Consider the following 14,824-nt stretch of genomic DNA (forward strand, 5'->3'; position numbering starts at 1 on the left):
GATGGACCTCGAGATAATCATGCTAAGTGAAACGAGCCAGATAGAAAAAGCTGAAAATCACTTGATATCACTTATATGTGGGATATAAACCTAAAAGCAACGAATGAACAGGAAAAACATACAGAGACTCATGGACATGGACAATGGACTAGTGATTATCAGAGGGAAGGTGGGAGGGGGAAAAATTAAAAAGTAAAATGTCAAAAATAAACAAACAAACAAACAAACAAACTAGTCAATTTTATGTTACGTGAACTTTGTATCAATAAACAGACATGCAAGTGAAAAGGACATGATTCCCTATAGGTCTGCTATACTTTAGAAACTGAACCGGATCCCACTGAGTTTTATGGGAGGCAGGATGCCCACCAGGTCAGAGGTGCCCTAAGCGACTCAGTGCTTGGGGTTAGCCACAGATGGGATTTTCACCTTCACTTGAGCACTGGGAGAGTGTGGGATGCCAGATGGCTCCACCATGCCTGCTCCCTTTAAATATGCGCTCAAATGCCATATGACCGAGCATTTGTTACACCTTCTGACTTACCCGATGGCTGGGAGGGCAGATGTGGGGCTTCCGAGGAGCCCTTTCCACCATGAGTCTCTTATTCCCGTGTCATCCTTGGCTCATGGGCATAAATGACACCAGACTGAGGCCCATCACATCTCAGGCTCTACCGACCCTCATAACAATGCCAAAGGTGATATTGCATCATTTCTACATTGAGGAAACTGGTTCAAAGTAAATGATCCATAAATGTTTCTCCGGTTGTAAAATAAACCCCATGACTTGTCTCCAAATAGCGCCCTTGCCCAAGGCACAGATAGAATCCAAGGGGTCGGATGAGAAGACTTGTCTGGGGAGGAGGCAGAGAGGAAGCAGCCATGACTCAGGTCTTGGCGAGAGTGACTAAGAGAAGGTGCTGCTTCGGGTAGACATGAGGAAGTCAGAGAGAGGGAGTGTGAGGGAGACACCCACACGGGGACAGGAGGGACATGGTGGTGCACTCCGAGAGTCAGGGACAGTGTTGGGAACATGGTCTCATCCCTCTCTGTGCTCTTGGGGTCATCTATCCTGTGATGGCCCCAGTGGCTCCTCCATCAGCCAAGGCAGAGTCAACAGCTCTACTCTGGGCCCTTATGTGCAAGACCCAGCCCATCACCACCATCAAGCCCAGCTGAAGGGACAAGATGCTTCGATGGTGCAACTCCACCACCTCCGTCCTGGCCTCTCTCCTCCAGTCCCTCACTCCCAGCTGAGGTGTTTATTCTCGCGGCCCCACACTTATCTGGCACTGACCACCCCCTGCACCAAACCTTGCACAGGTCTCCGCCTTATTCCAGTAATGTCCAAGTGTCTCTGCCTGATAGTCCATGCGGTTGGAGATGGGCTGAGCTAAACTCTGCAGCCCCAGCAGAGCCAGCTCCTCCCCACACAGCAAATATCCCAGCGAACACCTCCCCTCCCCAGACACACCACTACCTGGTCGTGACCACCCTGCGCCTTCTCCAGGTGCTCTCTGAGCCAGTCAGAACAGAGCGGACTCCTTTCCAAAGTTTCTGGACCATGACAGGAAGAGAAGTCTTCCTGCCTCTTCCCACTCAGCTGCAAACGTGATTGTGTTAAAGGATTTGTGTAACACGCTCTCATAACCACTTGGAATACTCATCACCTCATCACCCAGGGGTAGCATTGGTATTGAAGTTTTATTACCGTGATCAATACAGCTCTCCTACACAGTGGCAGCTTCTCAAAACAGCAATCTGTTCATACTTTCTGTGACCGACATTTTCTGTTACCTTAATGTAAAACCTAGGAGAAATTGCAGGGCGCACAAGAGCCTGAGTGACAAGGCACAGCACTCCTGATGACTCGGCTCTTACGGCGGTCACCCTCCTCCTGGCCGAGGGTGCCGTCCCCTCACCGCACATGTGCTGACCCCTATCGTGTCCTGCTCTCTCCTTCTCCAGAAGGTCCCCGCACTCTGGGACTAAGGTTGCTAGACATCCACCTGTCATTGAATCTCTGTCCTCTATTTGGCTCATCCCCAAGAACACACCTAACCTATAGCCAAATTATCCATTGTCTAAACGTTTGCATTGTCTTTGTCACTAATCAGAGCTCCATGCGTTCAAGGAAGGACTCGGTCACCTTCAGCAGTGAATCTCACACATGGACAGGGTGACTGCTCAGCAAACAACAGTTGGTTGCCAGGATGGTGGAAGGAAGGAAGAAACTTTGCAATTAGAGAAGCTCGGGAAAGGGAAGTGACTTGCTCAAGGTCATGCAGATTCTAGAAAGGCAGAGGCAGAGTTGGAACAGAAATTGGGCTGCTCCTAAGTCCTGCCCTGAGTCCTCTACCCTCATGTTCTGGCACCAGCCCTCCGGATTTGGGTTTGGCATGAGGTGGAGGCAGAGCGTGTGGGATCTGGTGAGACTCAGAAGTGGTCTCAACAGTCCCAGAGGCTGGAGTCTCCTCAGGCCACCCTTTAGGGAGAGCAGAACGGGGCTCTGGAAGGAGCTGTTCCCCTTCCTTTGAGGCCTGAAGAGGAAGCCGTGATGTGTCACAAGACGCCTGGGCCTTGTCACACCCTGTGTGTCTATCAGTCGCGCTGGAATCTGTGGACTTTATATGCCACCTGCACGACCAGGAACCAGGGGAGGCAGCTCCATGACTCTGACACTCACTGCCCTTCTCTGCCTCGGTGAGCTTTGGGGAAAGAGGTGGGATGAGGTCACCTCTCCTCCCAGGTCCTTGTCCCTGAGAGACCCCAGGACTCAAGGAGGCTCTGTGGGGACGGCACTTCCAGAGGAGGAGACACTCTCAGCCCCAGGTCTGGCCCCAGCACCCAGGGGCCCAGAACAGGCCTGGAGCTTCTGTGTAGGGGTGGGGACTGTTCTCATGGGACTCTCTTCCAGGGCTGTGTCGGGGCCCATGGGACCTGGTACAGGCAGGTGAGTCCTCCCCCAGACCTCCTGCTTCAGCCCCAAAACAGCAGCTAGGGGAGCACGGCGGGTCTGGGCTGATGGTGACCAGTGGAGGTGGGGCCTGGAGTGACAACTGGGGAAACTGAGGGGAGAAGGGTGCCCCTGACACTTCAGGTCTGATTCCTTTCCAGGGGACCTCCCCAAACCTACCATCTGGGCTGACCCCAGCCCCATGGTCACTTCAGGGAGCCCCGTGACCATCTGGTGTCAGGGGTCTCTGCAGGCTGATGCCTACCGTCTCTATAAAGAGGGGGGCTCTGGACCCTCAGCTAAGAAGACCCTAGAGGAATCCAGCAACAGGACAGGTTTCTCCATTGAATCCACGAGCTCCTCTACTGCAGGACGGTACCAGTGTGCATATCACATCAGCGGGAACAGCTGGTCAGAGTGGAGTGACCTGCTGCCCCTGACGGTGACAGGTAAGGGGATGGGGCCTTGTCCCCTCCCCACTCTATGCTCCTCCTTGTGGGCAGAAGGAAACAGAGTGTGGCCTCAAGGAGACCTCAGCCCTTAGCCCACACCTGGGGTGGGGGTGACAGTCCTCCTTGAACACAGCTCCCTTCTCTCCCTCAGGCTTGTACAGAGCACCCTCCCTCTCAGCCCACCCAAACCCTGTGGTGGCTTCAGGAAGGAACATGTCCCTCCTCTGTAGCTCAGAGTTCACATCCGGCACTTTCCATCTGCTGAAGGAGGGAGGGGCTGACCCACCGCAACACGTGGAATCTAAATGGCAGCCTAACACTAGGAGGTGGCAGGCCCTGTTCCCCATGGGCCCCGCAAGCACCTCCCATGGAGGGACCTACAGATGCTATGGTTCTCACAGCTCCTTCGTCTATGAATGGTCACAGCCCAGTGACCTTCTGCGTCTCGAGGTCACAGGTGAGGGGACCACCACTGCCCAGTCCCATCTCCTTCCTAGGCCCAAAATGACTGACCTAATCCTCGTGTCCAGTGGATCCTTGGGAATCATGGGAGTCAGTGACACTGACCTCCTGAGGACAGACCACAGGCGGGAGGCTGGGGAGGGACTTGTGAGAACTCTGCAGCCCCAGTAAGCAACGTGGGCGTGTTCCCTCAGTGCCACTGTTCTCTCCTCCCCAGGTGTGCACAGGGAGCCCTCCCTCTCAGCCCAGCCGGGCACGCTGGTGCTGTCTGGAGACCGCCTGATCCTCCAGTGTCACTCGGAGGCCGGCTTTGGCAGATTCGCTCTGACCAAGGATGAGGGGCTCACACCCCCACAGCGTCTAGATGGTCAGCACAGCCCTGACTTCCCCCTGGGTCCTATGACCCGCAACCTCGGGGGCCAGTACAGATGCTACAGTGGACACAACCTCTCCTATGCATGGTCGGCCCCCAGCGCACCCCTGGACATCCTGATCACAGGTCAGGTGCCCTACCTGGCCCCATGTCCTGACTGTCACCTCAGGGCACTGGGCCCAGGGTCACCCTGGTAGTGATGGGGAGGGTCCTGAAGCAGAGGCTGAGATGGGACGTGGTCTCTGGAGAGAGAGCGAGAAAAGGGTAGGGGCCCGGAGATAAAAGACGCCCACCCAAGGGACTGAGAGGGGATCATAGCCAGAGTCCCTGGAGAGGGACGTGGTCCCTCAGCTCAGGGTCAAGGACATGTGGAGGAGGTGACTCTAATACATCATGACTTTCCTCACCCCCAGGAATGTACAAGAAACCCTCCCTCTCTGCCCATCCTGGACCCTCAGTGCCCTGGGGAGGGAAGGTGACCCTGCGCTGTCGCTCTGAGACCTTGTCGGACACCTTCTACCTGCACAAGGAGGGTTCCCCTGCTCCTCCTCAGCGCTTCCGTCCGCAGGATACAGCTGCATCCTTTCAGGCCAACTTCACCATGAATCCTGTGACCTCAGCCCACGGGGGCACCTACAGGTGCTACAGCTCACGGAGCACCTCCCCCTACCTATTGTCACACCCCAGTGACCCTGTTGAGTTCGTGGTCTCAGGTGAGGAGTCCCAGCCCCACCCCTTGTATCTCATGGTCCTTTCAGAACCCTGTCCCTAAGGGAACTCTGGGCTGATGTGGGAGTGAGGGGGTCACAGGAGGGTCAGCTGGAGGGGTCTCTGGCCTCCCAAGGGTTGAGCAAAGCCAGAGCCACCCGCATCCCTGCCTCTTCATCCTTGTTACTGAGGCTGACAAGTCCCAGAGGGCAGAGGAACACTCTCGGATTTCAGGCTAACCAACGGAGAAAGGCCTGAGGTGGCCTATGCCAGTCCTCCTCCAGTCTCCAGGCCCACAGGTGTTACAGCTCAAGGAGCATCTCCCCCTACCTGATGTCACACCCCAGTGACCCAGTTGAGTTTGTGGTCTCAGGTGAGGGGTCCCCAAGTCCATTGAGGTGCCAGCCCCTCAACTCACAGCCCTGTCCCAGGAGAGCTCTGGGCTTGGATGGACATGAAGGAGCAATAGGGAGGTTGACCATAGGGGCGTGTGTAGGGAGAGTGCAGAGTGTGGAGGGCCGACTTTGGGGACAAGGACTGTTGCCACAGATGACATGAAGAGGCAGGCAGGGCCCCGCATCCTCCTGTTCCCACTCCATGCAGTTTTGGGGTCTGTAGACCCTCAGTAAGATGTGGTACAGAGGGTCACGTCCTGTCAGGGTTCAGGTGCCCTGGTGCACGTCTGGGATCTTTGAGGACTGTGATCTGCATGACCTCTGTGACCTCTTTGTCCACAATTCCCAGCCTCCCTCCCCCAAGACTACACGCTGGGGAATCTCATCCGGATGGTCGTGGCTGCCTTGATCCTGCTGGTCCTCGGGGTGCTGCTGTTTCAGGCTCGACCCAGCCTGAGGGGACCCAGGGAGCAGCAGGAGGACAACGCAGAAGACAACAAACCCACATTTCAGTGAGGCAGATCATTGAAAATAAATCTTGCATGATCAGGACGTTCTAGAAGAATATATGCAACACAAACTGAGAGAACTGTACAGAACGTCAAGAGCTGTAAACATTGCTGACACGATGACAAACATCTGGAGTGTTGCCTGTAGAGAATCTTCTGCAGCTAAGCTGTGGACAGTCCCTCCCTCCCATTACCGAATTTCTTGAACCATCCCCTTCTCTTCTCAGTCCATCGCAGGTTTGGATTCACACTGTCACGCCTGGTCCGCTTTCGTATGTATGTATGTATGTATGTATGTATGTATGTATGTATGTATGTATGTATGTATGTATATACACACACATATATATTCTTCTTCATTTTTAATAGCCACGTACCTTGATGCATACTTTTCCTCAGCTCAGAACCCAGAATCTGTCTTAGATAAGGGAACAAATGGGTAAAATCAGCTCCAGTTTGGAACAGATAAGTCCAAAATCATTCCCCCAACTCCCCTCTGGACACATCGAGCCAGGCTCCGTTCATCACATGATAGATTCTAAGAAATGCCTTCAGTTTGGATGTGCACACTGGTGTTTGAAGTGACAGCCTGGTGGTGTGCTGCTAAACTGACTCTCCGAAATAAGTTTTCAGAGTGCCAGGAGTTGTGGTATTTGCATATTTGTTTGAGGTAAATACTCCCTTCATGGCCAATCTGAAAATGCCAGTGTGAATGCAGTTGGGGTGGAGTGGATAGAATTGTCTTTTGCAAATGAGTACAATCCAGCTGTAGCACATGTCATGGATAGTCTCACCATGCATGTATACTTTCATCTCTATGAAAGATCATGGTTAGATCCATCTCAGTGCTATGCCAGTTTCACTGAAATTATGTTGCCAAAACCTAGTGCATCCATATGAGTGGCAAAGAGAAAACAATGGCCAAATCAATCGTGGGAGAAAATATTGAGTGCCTGGAATCCCAGTACATAACTGGTAAAAGTACAAACTGCTTCATTCAATTTAGAGAATAAACATTACTAGTTAAAAGGAAGAGAATGCAGTTCTAGCCTACAACTACAGACACTAAAGGAAAATGTGTGTGTGTGTGTGTGCGCACGCGCGCGTGCGTGTGTGGACACTTTCATGAGAATATTGACAAGGGTGTTGTGCATTTTAGACAAAAACCATAGACATCAATATCACAATTAATGAATGTTTTGTTACATATGTAGTAAAATATTTTTTGTCAAAAATGCTCAAACTGAAATGCTAAACAGTAACACGTAACTTTCAAACAAGATGTGAAAAAATAAAGGGAAATTTTAAGGAGCATGTGTGTATTTTATTATATACATAAAGTTCAAACAGAGAAACATGGTTTATGGAGGCTGAATTTTGTTTCACCCTTTAAATAATGGAATAAACAGTTTCCCGTGCCATACATTATGGTGAGAAACTGTAAGGAGACGTTGGGCGGTCTTGTTCCAGATGAAACCATGGGATCTTCTGGAACACAGGCCATGTTCTCACTGACTGTCATTTGTTGACTCATAAGTCTACCCGTTGTTATTGGTAAATAACGCACCTGTTCATAACCTATGCTGATTTCTCATACAATTTAGTGAGGTGTGATTGAAGGGAATGGAGAAAGCCATAAGCTGCACTTAACTCTGAATATCAAACAAAGTTGGACTGTGACAGCAAATTCTTCATATGTTGGCACTGAGGTTCCCTCAAAACAAGATCCCTGTCTACCTATTCAGCCTCACCTGAGTCTAGTCACATGTCTCTGAACACACGCTTTGCCACACATCCCAGGATATGTAATGAGGAGTTTAAAACAGGTTCATGTGAGTTTCTGAGCCTGTCACGTGCCATGAATCTGAATTGAGGTGAAGGTCGCCAATATGAACTTGGGGTTATTTCATAGTGGGGGTCCCTTGTCTTTGATTTGGGGTGTCAGAATTGGTAGGAACTCTTATCCCACCATCCTGCTGACCTCTCTCTGCTTTTTTTAGGTGGACATTCTCCAAGTCTTGATATGATGTAATTTCATCATGCCGTTTCTTTAATGAGTCATAAATTTAAACAAGTATTACATGTTTTAGTATTTGGCATATTTCATGCAGTAATTAGATTCTTTCATAATTTCTCTTTATTGCTGATTGCTAATTAAATTGCAGCTTTCTCAGGGAACTTAATGCATATGCCATCAACCTGGAAATAATTGAAGATAAGTTTATTTTTGTCTACGAAATACTTTAGGAGCAATATGGGCCTTAAATATATGCATTCCTTCCTTGTTGCTATACACATAATAACATATTATTTACTTCCTTATTTTGACACATACAAATCATTTTCTGCATATTTACACTACATAATGAAAGCTTTATAATATTTATACACATTGGATACATATTATTTACTTACTTATTGTTATACACATTGGATAACATTATTTACTTACTTATTTTTGACACATTACAAATCATTTTCTGCATATTTATACTACATAATGAAAACTTTATAATATTTATACACATTGGATCAAGAATTTAAGTATGCCCTTTGCTCATAATATTTTTCATCCCATTTATCTTATAAATTTAGAAGATATTCTAAATCTTATAATCTGATAAAGATATTTGTCTGAATCACCAATTACATATTTACTTATGCTTTATGTACTTCGTTGATGGTGATTGGAGAAATGTTTATGAGTGCCGTATCTTCAACATATATCTATTATTTAAGAAGATAAAATAATTTTTCTTCCAAAAACATTTTTGCCTTACATTCCATTTTGTGGAATATTTCTACAGTATCAGGTAATTTTACTAAATAACAATAACATATTCTCTATTGATTTCAAGTGTTCTGTAATGATTTTCTTTTAGATGAGATTTTATTGTTAGTATATATCTGTTTTTTTCTGAGTGGGCATATGTTGATCTAATCCTTAAGTCAGTCTGACTAATTTTTTAATGTTTATTAGTAAATGAATAACCTTGAGTAATTATCACCATTTTACTTAAGCGTTGCTTCATTATGGATTAAGATATCCTGCATTCTCATACTTTCTTTTTGAATTTCCAAACTGCTTTTGTTATGATCAAGACTTATTTGCCTTATATAATTACATCACCCAGTTTGGAGGTTATATATTGTATTTTCTAATGTTAGATCATTATCTCCATTTATAATGTTGGTATTTACATTTACAATTGGGAAGAATTTTTAAATTCATCCTCTTCTTTAGATAAGAAAAGAACGTTGTGAATTAGCTGAGCTGTTAGTACTTTCTTTCAAAAGCAATCCTGCCCCACCCCGTCTTTCTCTAACAACACAAAGAACCCACACTCCTAATATTTTGATTTACTTTTCTTAAATATAAATAAATATATATATACGTGTATGTACAAATATTTTTCCATGCATATTTGTTCTCACTTATGCATCTCACCTTATTTCGAATCTATATTTTCAGCTTAATTGCGTATTTTTTTATTTATTTTTATTTATTCTTATTATTTATGCCTACAGCACCTGGTCTTCCTAGGTGGTCTCCCATTCAAGTGCTAACCAGGCCTGACTCTGCTTAGCTTCTGAGATTAGACATCGGGCTTGTTAAGAGTGGCATGGCCATAGACCATGGACTATGACTCCACTGGGCCATGAACCCAGGACCTTCTGCGTGTAAAGTAGACGTGCTGACCACTATACTATGGAACCATGTCCTTAACTGAGTATTTTAATATTGCATTTTGTGAGTCCGTAAACAATATAAAGTCTAAGACATGTGTGTCTGGAAAATACTTTATTTTCACTGTATTTTTGTTAAGATAGTAGAAAAGATTTTCATGCTTCCAGTAGAGAATATGATCCAACTATGAGGAGGGGAGAAATATTTAATGGTTAAAGATCTACCCCAACTCTCCGCATCCGTCATGGAGACAGAGCCTGATATGGGAGATTTAACATGTGAGACATGAGATCAAAAAGGTTGGAAGTGCCCCAGGTTCTTTGTACTTATGGATTTCTCCCTTCTGACCCTTTCCCCTTTTCCCCCTAACAATAATAATTTGGGGAACTATAAAATTCTTCAATCACAATAAAATCCACGAATGGACTTTTCCCTATCTTTAGTATTTTTCTTTCATTTGAAAGTCAGCTTGCATCAATTTCCTCCACTTCCATGAAATATGAAGACACACACTTGACTATTAATATATTTGTGCACCCTAGTCCTGAGTGTTCTCTCTGCTTCTCTGAAAACTGTGCAACCATTGGCCTCTGGAATTGTGGCAGTGTCATCCTCACTGCTCTTCTCCTGAATGTCATACCATCACCACCTTCTCTTGCTGTTCCCTGTGCATCTTGGTTTTTTAATTCCAGTCTCTCTGTCTTGCTTCCTACAAATTTCCTCAGAGTTGTATTCCAGTTTCATAATTGTATCTTTAGCTGTGTCTTCTCCTCAATGAAAGGAGTATTTTGATTGTGTTATTTTAAATATTTCTTTATTTCCTCTAAGGTATTTGCTTAGTTCATTTCTAAAATTCCATATTCTTCTATAATATAACCCCTGTTTTGTTCCAATAATTCATTTTTTCTTTATTATTTCAGATATTTGTTTATACATGGTTGAAATAAAATGAGTTTCATGTTTTCGTAGTGTTCTAACTCCTCAAACATAATACCCTTATTGATAACTCTGCACACACTCACACCTGGGCAGACGCCAATGCCACACCAGACAGGATGGAATCAGTTTCACACACACGGGGGACGTGGCACGTTCAGACTGGGGGCTGGGTCCAGGGAAAGAGATGGCCCATGGCCCATTCCCAACATGGGAGAGGGGACAACACTGCCTCCAACTCTCACCTTGAGCCCAGATCTCCTCCTTCCTGTGAGGACCTGAATTCTGCTCTGTGTACACAGATGTGGGCACCTGCACTCTGATGACCCCTTGCTGAACCCAGGTGCCAGTGGCCACTCAGCTTTAGACTCTTTTGTTTGTTGTAGATGCCTGGAGATTAGGAACTTTCCTTTCCCTTTGTGTGCTTTGACTGTGGTACCTATTTCAGAAATATTGTAAATAGGACTTCTCAGCATCAAGACCAGATGGGGCTCTTAAGTGGGCACTGTTATCGTCCACCCTGATGACACATGGAGTCTGACAACTTATTCCATTCATGTCTCACCCCAAGCATCTTAATCAAATCTGGAAAAAAAACAAGGATGATCCCTCCATGTCCCAGGCACCACTGTCCCCACAACCACTCTGGAGATGGGGGCTCATGGCGACATGATGCAGATGAGGAAACAGGGGCTCAGAGGTGGATGTGGCTGCTCAAGGTCACATGGAGTGTAAACAATGGAAGAATATTTAAATATCACCTTTGTCCCACAATTAAGAGAACTACCCACTCACTATCCTCTAAATCAGAGGCCAGGACCACAGCTCTGCCTGAGGGACGATGGCCGCTGGGGAGCAGGACGACTCAGAGGCTTGTTCCCAGGAAGGTGGGTGGATACTGTCATTAAGGAAAAGAGATTTCTGTGAAGGGCTTGTGACAGAAAGAAAGCCACACTCTTAGGATCCCAGAAGGATCGTGTTTCCTTCCCCACCTCCCTGCATTTGCCCTGCAAGCTCACTGTCACAGGGACACCCCCTGAACTGCACAGCTGGATGGTAAACGTGTGTCCCTGCTGTTCCGAGCTCTGCTGGGCACAGGCTCCCACATCCCTCTGAAGCATCTTCAGGGCCTGGGTAACCACTGTCCATGGCAAGACCCCATAGGGAGGTGCTGGTGGACGGGTTGAGGGCGAGGGCACCCATGAGGGAGGTCCTAGAGGGAAGGTTGGGCCCTGGGTCCCCTCACTTGGAAGGGGCGTCTCAGGAAGGCTCTGGGTCTCTGTGCTGCTCCATCCTGGAGACTAGAACCAGGCTTCTGGGGGCGTTTCCCCTTCCTGTGGGGCTGCTGATATGACAACCCTATTGCGAGTTGGGGAGAAACAGACTCTGAGTGGCCACACCCTGTGCATCTGGCTGTCTGAAGGCTTCATGGTCTCCCCTACCTGCACAAGGGACCAGAGGGAAGACATGCCGTGACCCCTACCTTCAAGGCCCTGCTCTGCCTGGGTGAGATGAGGACAAGAGGAAAGCCCTGGTCTGGGTGGGACCCTGCCCCACAGCCAGGCCCCGGGCAGTCAGGGGACCCCACGCCTCAGGAGGCTCACATGGAGGAGGAGTTTCAGCTCAGGACTCAGGACTCAGGACTCAGGGTCAATCTCTCATGGGGACTCTCTTCCAGGGTTGAGCATGGGCCCGAGGATCTGCATCCAGGCAGGTGAGTCTGTCCCCTGGGGTCCCTGGTCCCATGTCCTCATTGGGGACAAGAGACCACCCCTGGGCACCTGGAGATGTAGAACAGCAGGTCATGGGCTGACAAGTGGGGGATGTCTGGGAGGTTTGGGGCTGAGAGCTGGAGACTGGTGTTGGGGACCACAGGGATGAGGCCGGAGGGCACTCACCAGAGAGATCAGACCCCAGGATGTCAGGAGGGATTTTTCCCAGGCTAGGGGCTGACACTGAAGCTGGAGGAGACACGGAGCCGCCCCACCGTGCACCTGCCTCCCGGGGAAGGGGAGGGGAGGCGGATGCTCTGAGGACCTATTAGGTCCTCGGAAGCTCAGCACCTACAGGTCACCCACAGTCCTGCACCCAAGGCCCTTCCTCCATCTTCAAAGCCAGCAATGGCAGGTCAAGCCCTTCTCACGCCGCCTGTTACTGACCCCATTTCCGTCATCGCATCTCTCTCTGACCCTCTCCCCCTGCTTTGTCTATCCACTTTTAAGGACCCTGTGATTACAGGAGGGCTCCCCAGAGAATCTTTACACCTCAGTTCCTTGTTTCAGCACAGCTGCCAATTCTCTTTTGCCAGATCAGTGATTTACTCACGGGCTCTGGAGATTAAGGTGTAGGGTCTTTGTGGGGCCATGGTCCAGCCCACAGCGTGCTGTGTTCTAGAAGTCACAGCACGAGTTCTCGTAAATCTTTGTTATATTCATGGCCACTTTGTTCTCCAGATACCATTAAATAGTTTTCTTTCTCTGTTTTCTGTTTTTTTATTTAATTAAAATATATTGGACATATGCCAATGTATAAATCTAAAGTGTACAAAATGTTAATTTGATACATTAATATATTCTAATATGATTGCATTGTTGTGCTAATTACCACCTCTATCATGTTACACAATTACCATTTCTTTTTAGCAGCTGGAATAAAGTTATAGTCTCTTAGCTAATTTGGTGATTATAATACAATATTTTTGTCCGTATTCACCATATGACGCATAAGATCTACAGGACTTATTTATTACTCATTGCAAGTTTGTCCCCTTAACAGCCACTGCCCAACCCCCCTACCCCCATTCCTTGGTGACATCCATTCTAAGCAATGTTTTTACAAATTCCCCCTTTTCAGGGTCCACATATAAGTAAGATCATATGGTATTTGTCTTTCTCTGTCTGGCTTATCTCATTTAGCATAACACCCTCCAGATCCATCCATGTTGTCACAAGATTCCCTTCTTTCTCATGGCTGAATAATATTCTATTTTGTGTACAGATATGCCACATCTTCTCTGTCCAGTCATTCACTGATGGGCACTTAGGTTGATTCCATAGCTTGGCTATTGTGAATGATGCTGCAGTGAATATGGGAGTGCAGCTATCTCTTCGGTACCCTGTCTCATTTCCTTTGGATATATGCACAGAAGTAGAATTGCTGGATCATATGATGGGTGTATTTTTTTTTTTAATTTTTAGGATCCTCTGTACTGTTTTCTATAGTGGCTGCACCAATTTACATGTACACCAATGGTTCGAAGGTTTCACTTTTCTTCACATCTTCACCAATATTTATTACTTCTTGTGTTGATGACAGCCATTCTGACAGGTGTGAGGTGGTATCTCGTCGTGGTTGTGATTTCCATTTCCCTGATGATGAGTGACACTGAGCGCCTTTTCAGGTACCCGTAGTCCCTTTGGGTATCTTCTTTGGAAAAAAAAAATGTCTATTTAGTTCCTCTGAACATTTTTATTTGGATTGCTTGCTTTTGTTATTGAGTTGTATTAATTCTTTAAATGTTTTGAGTAGTAACACTGTAACCGATATATGGTTTGCAGTTTTTTCCCCATTCTATAGGGTTTCTCTGTAGGGGTGGAGTCCTATACAGCACTCACTCGCTGCTCTCCCTAGGGGGAGGGATAGCATTGAATACTTTCTCCTTGCCCTCTCAAATGCACCTTCATTTTCTTAATTCACCACGTAAGGTCAAGATACAGATTTCATTTTTAGATGCATACACCCTAACGCTTAGTTGGTCTTTGCTCATCTCTGTAAAGTGTTCAGTTATTTATCTCTCGAGGTGTAACTAGGCATCATTCTCACTTCTTTCCTTCTGTCACTTACAATAGATATGACATTGACCTTGCCCATTCTAGTCCCCAAGTATCTTGAATTTCCATTTCCACTTCCATTTCTATGCTGTATTCTGGATAATTCCCTCAATATTGTATGCCACTTTCATAAATGTCTCTTCAGCTATGTCTTGTCATTGACGGAATGAATTTTTTTAATGTGTTCATTCTATTGGATTTTTCATCTCTAAAATTTCTAAATCATTCCAATAATTGCTTATTTTTCTGTACTATAATCCATATTCTCACCTTAAAAATTCAGTATCCCCCTTTATTTTTTCAGATATGTAAACGTGTTTAATTTTAAGTTATTCTCATATTTTCCTATTGATTCTATTTCCTCGGGCATGACAGCGCCCATTGTCAGTAGTCCATAGCCCTCTTTGTCGTCATTAGGATTATTCTCCGTTGTCCGCTCTTGGAAGCCTGTCCTCCTCACACACCTGAACTTCCGAGAAGGTTTCCCCCCCACCCCCCAGCTGTCTAGGGAGTCA

At 46.9% G+C, this 14,824-nt stretch overlaps 1 protein-coding gene across 6 annotated transcripts in view; it reads left to right on the top strand.

The window, feature by feature from the left end:
- The first annotated feature begins 2,590 nt into the window (after nucleotides 1–2,590).
- Nucleotides 2,591–14,824, top strand: part of LOC120616471 (leukocyte immunoglobulin-like receptor subfamily A member 6) — a 38,640-nt gene continuing 26,406 nt past the window's right edge. The window contains exons 1-7 of one of the 6 annotated variants that reach the window (XM_039879870.1): nucleotides 2,591–2,703; nucleotides 2,918–2,953; nucleotides 3,118–3,405; nucleotides 3,560–3,865; nucleotides 4,088–4,369; nucleotides 4,657–4,956; nucleotides 5,696–6,915. In XM_039879870.1, coding sequence (XP_039735804.1) covers nucleotides 2,631–2,703; nucleotides 2,918–2,953; nucleotides 3,118–3,405; nucleotides 3,560–3,865; nucleotides 4,088–4,369; nucleotides 4,657–4,956; nucleotides 5,696–5,862 — 1,452 coding nt within the window. In that variant the 5' untranslated portion in view covers nucleotides 2,591–2,630 and the 3' untranslated portion in view covers nucleotides 5,863–6,915. Of the gene's footprint in view, nucleotides 2,704–2,917; nucleotides 2,954–3,117; nucleotides 3,406–3,559; nucleotides 3,866–4,087; nucleotides 4,370–4,656; nucleotides 4,957–5,695; nucleotides 6,916–14,824 lie in introns of those variants that run through there. The other 5 variants (XM_039879869.1, XM_039879859.1, XM_039879861.1 and 2 more) reach the window with 5 other exon arrangements.

This window comes from Pteropus medius, unplaced genomic scaffold, assembly GCF_902729225.1.
Source record: "Pteropus medius unplaced genomic scaffold, Ma_sr-lr_union100, whole genome shotgun sequence".
Lineage (NCBI taxonomy): Eukaryota > Metazoa > Chordata > Mammalia > Chiroptera > Pteropodidae > Pteropus > Pteropus medius.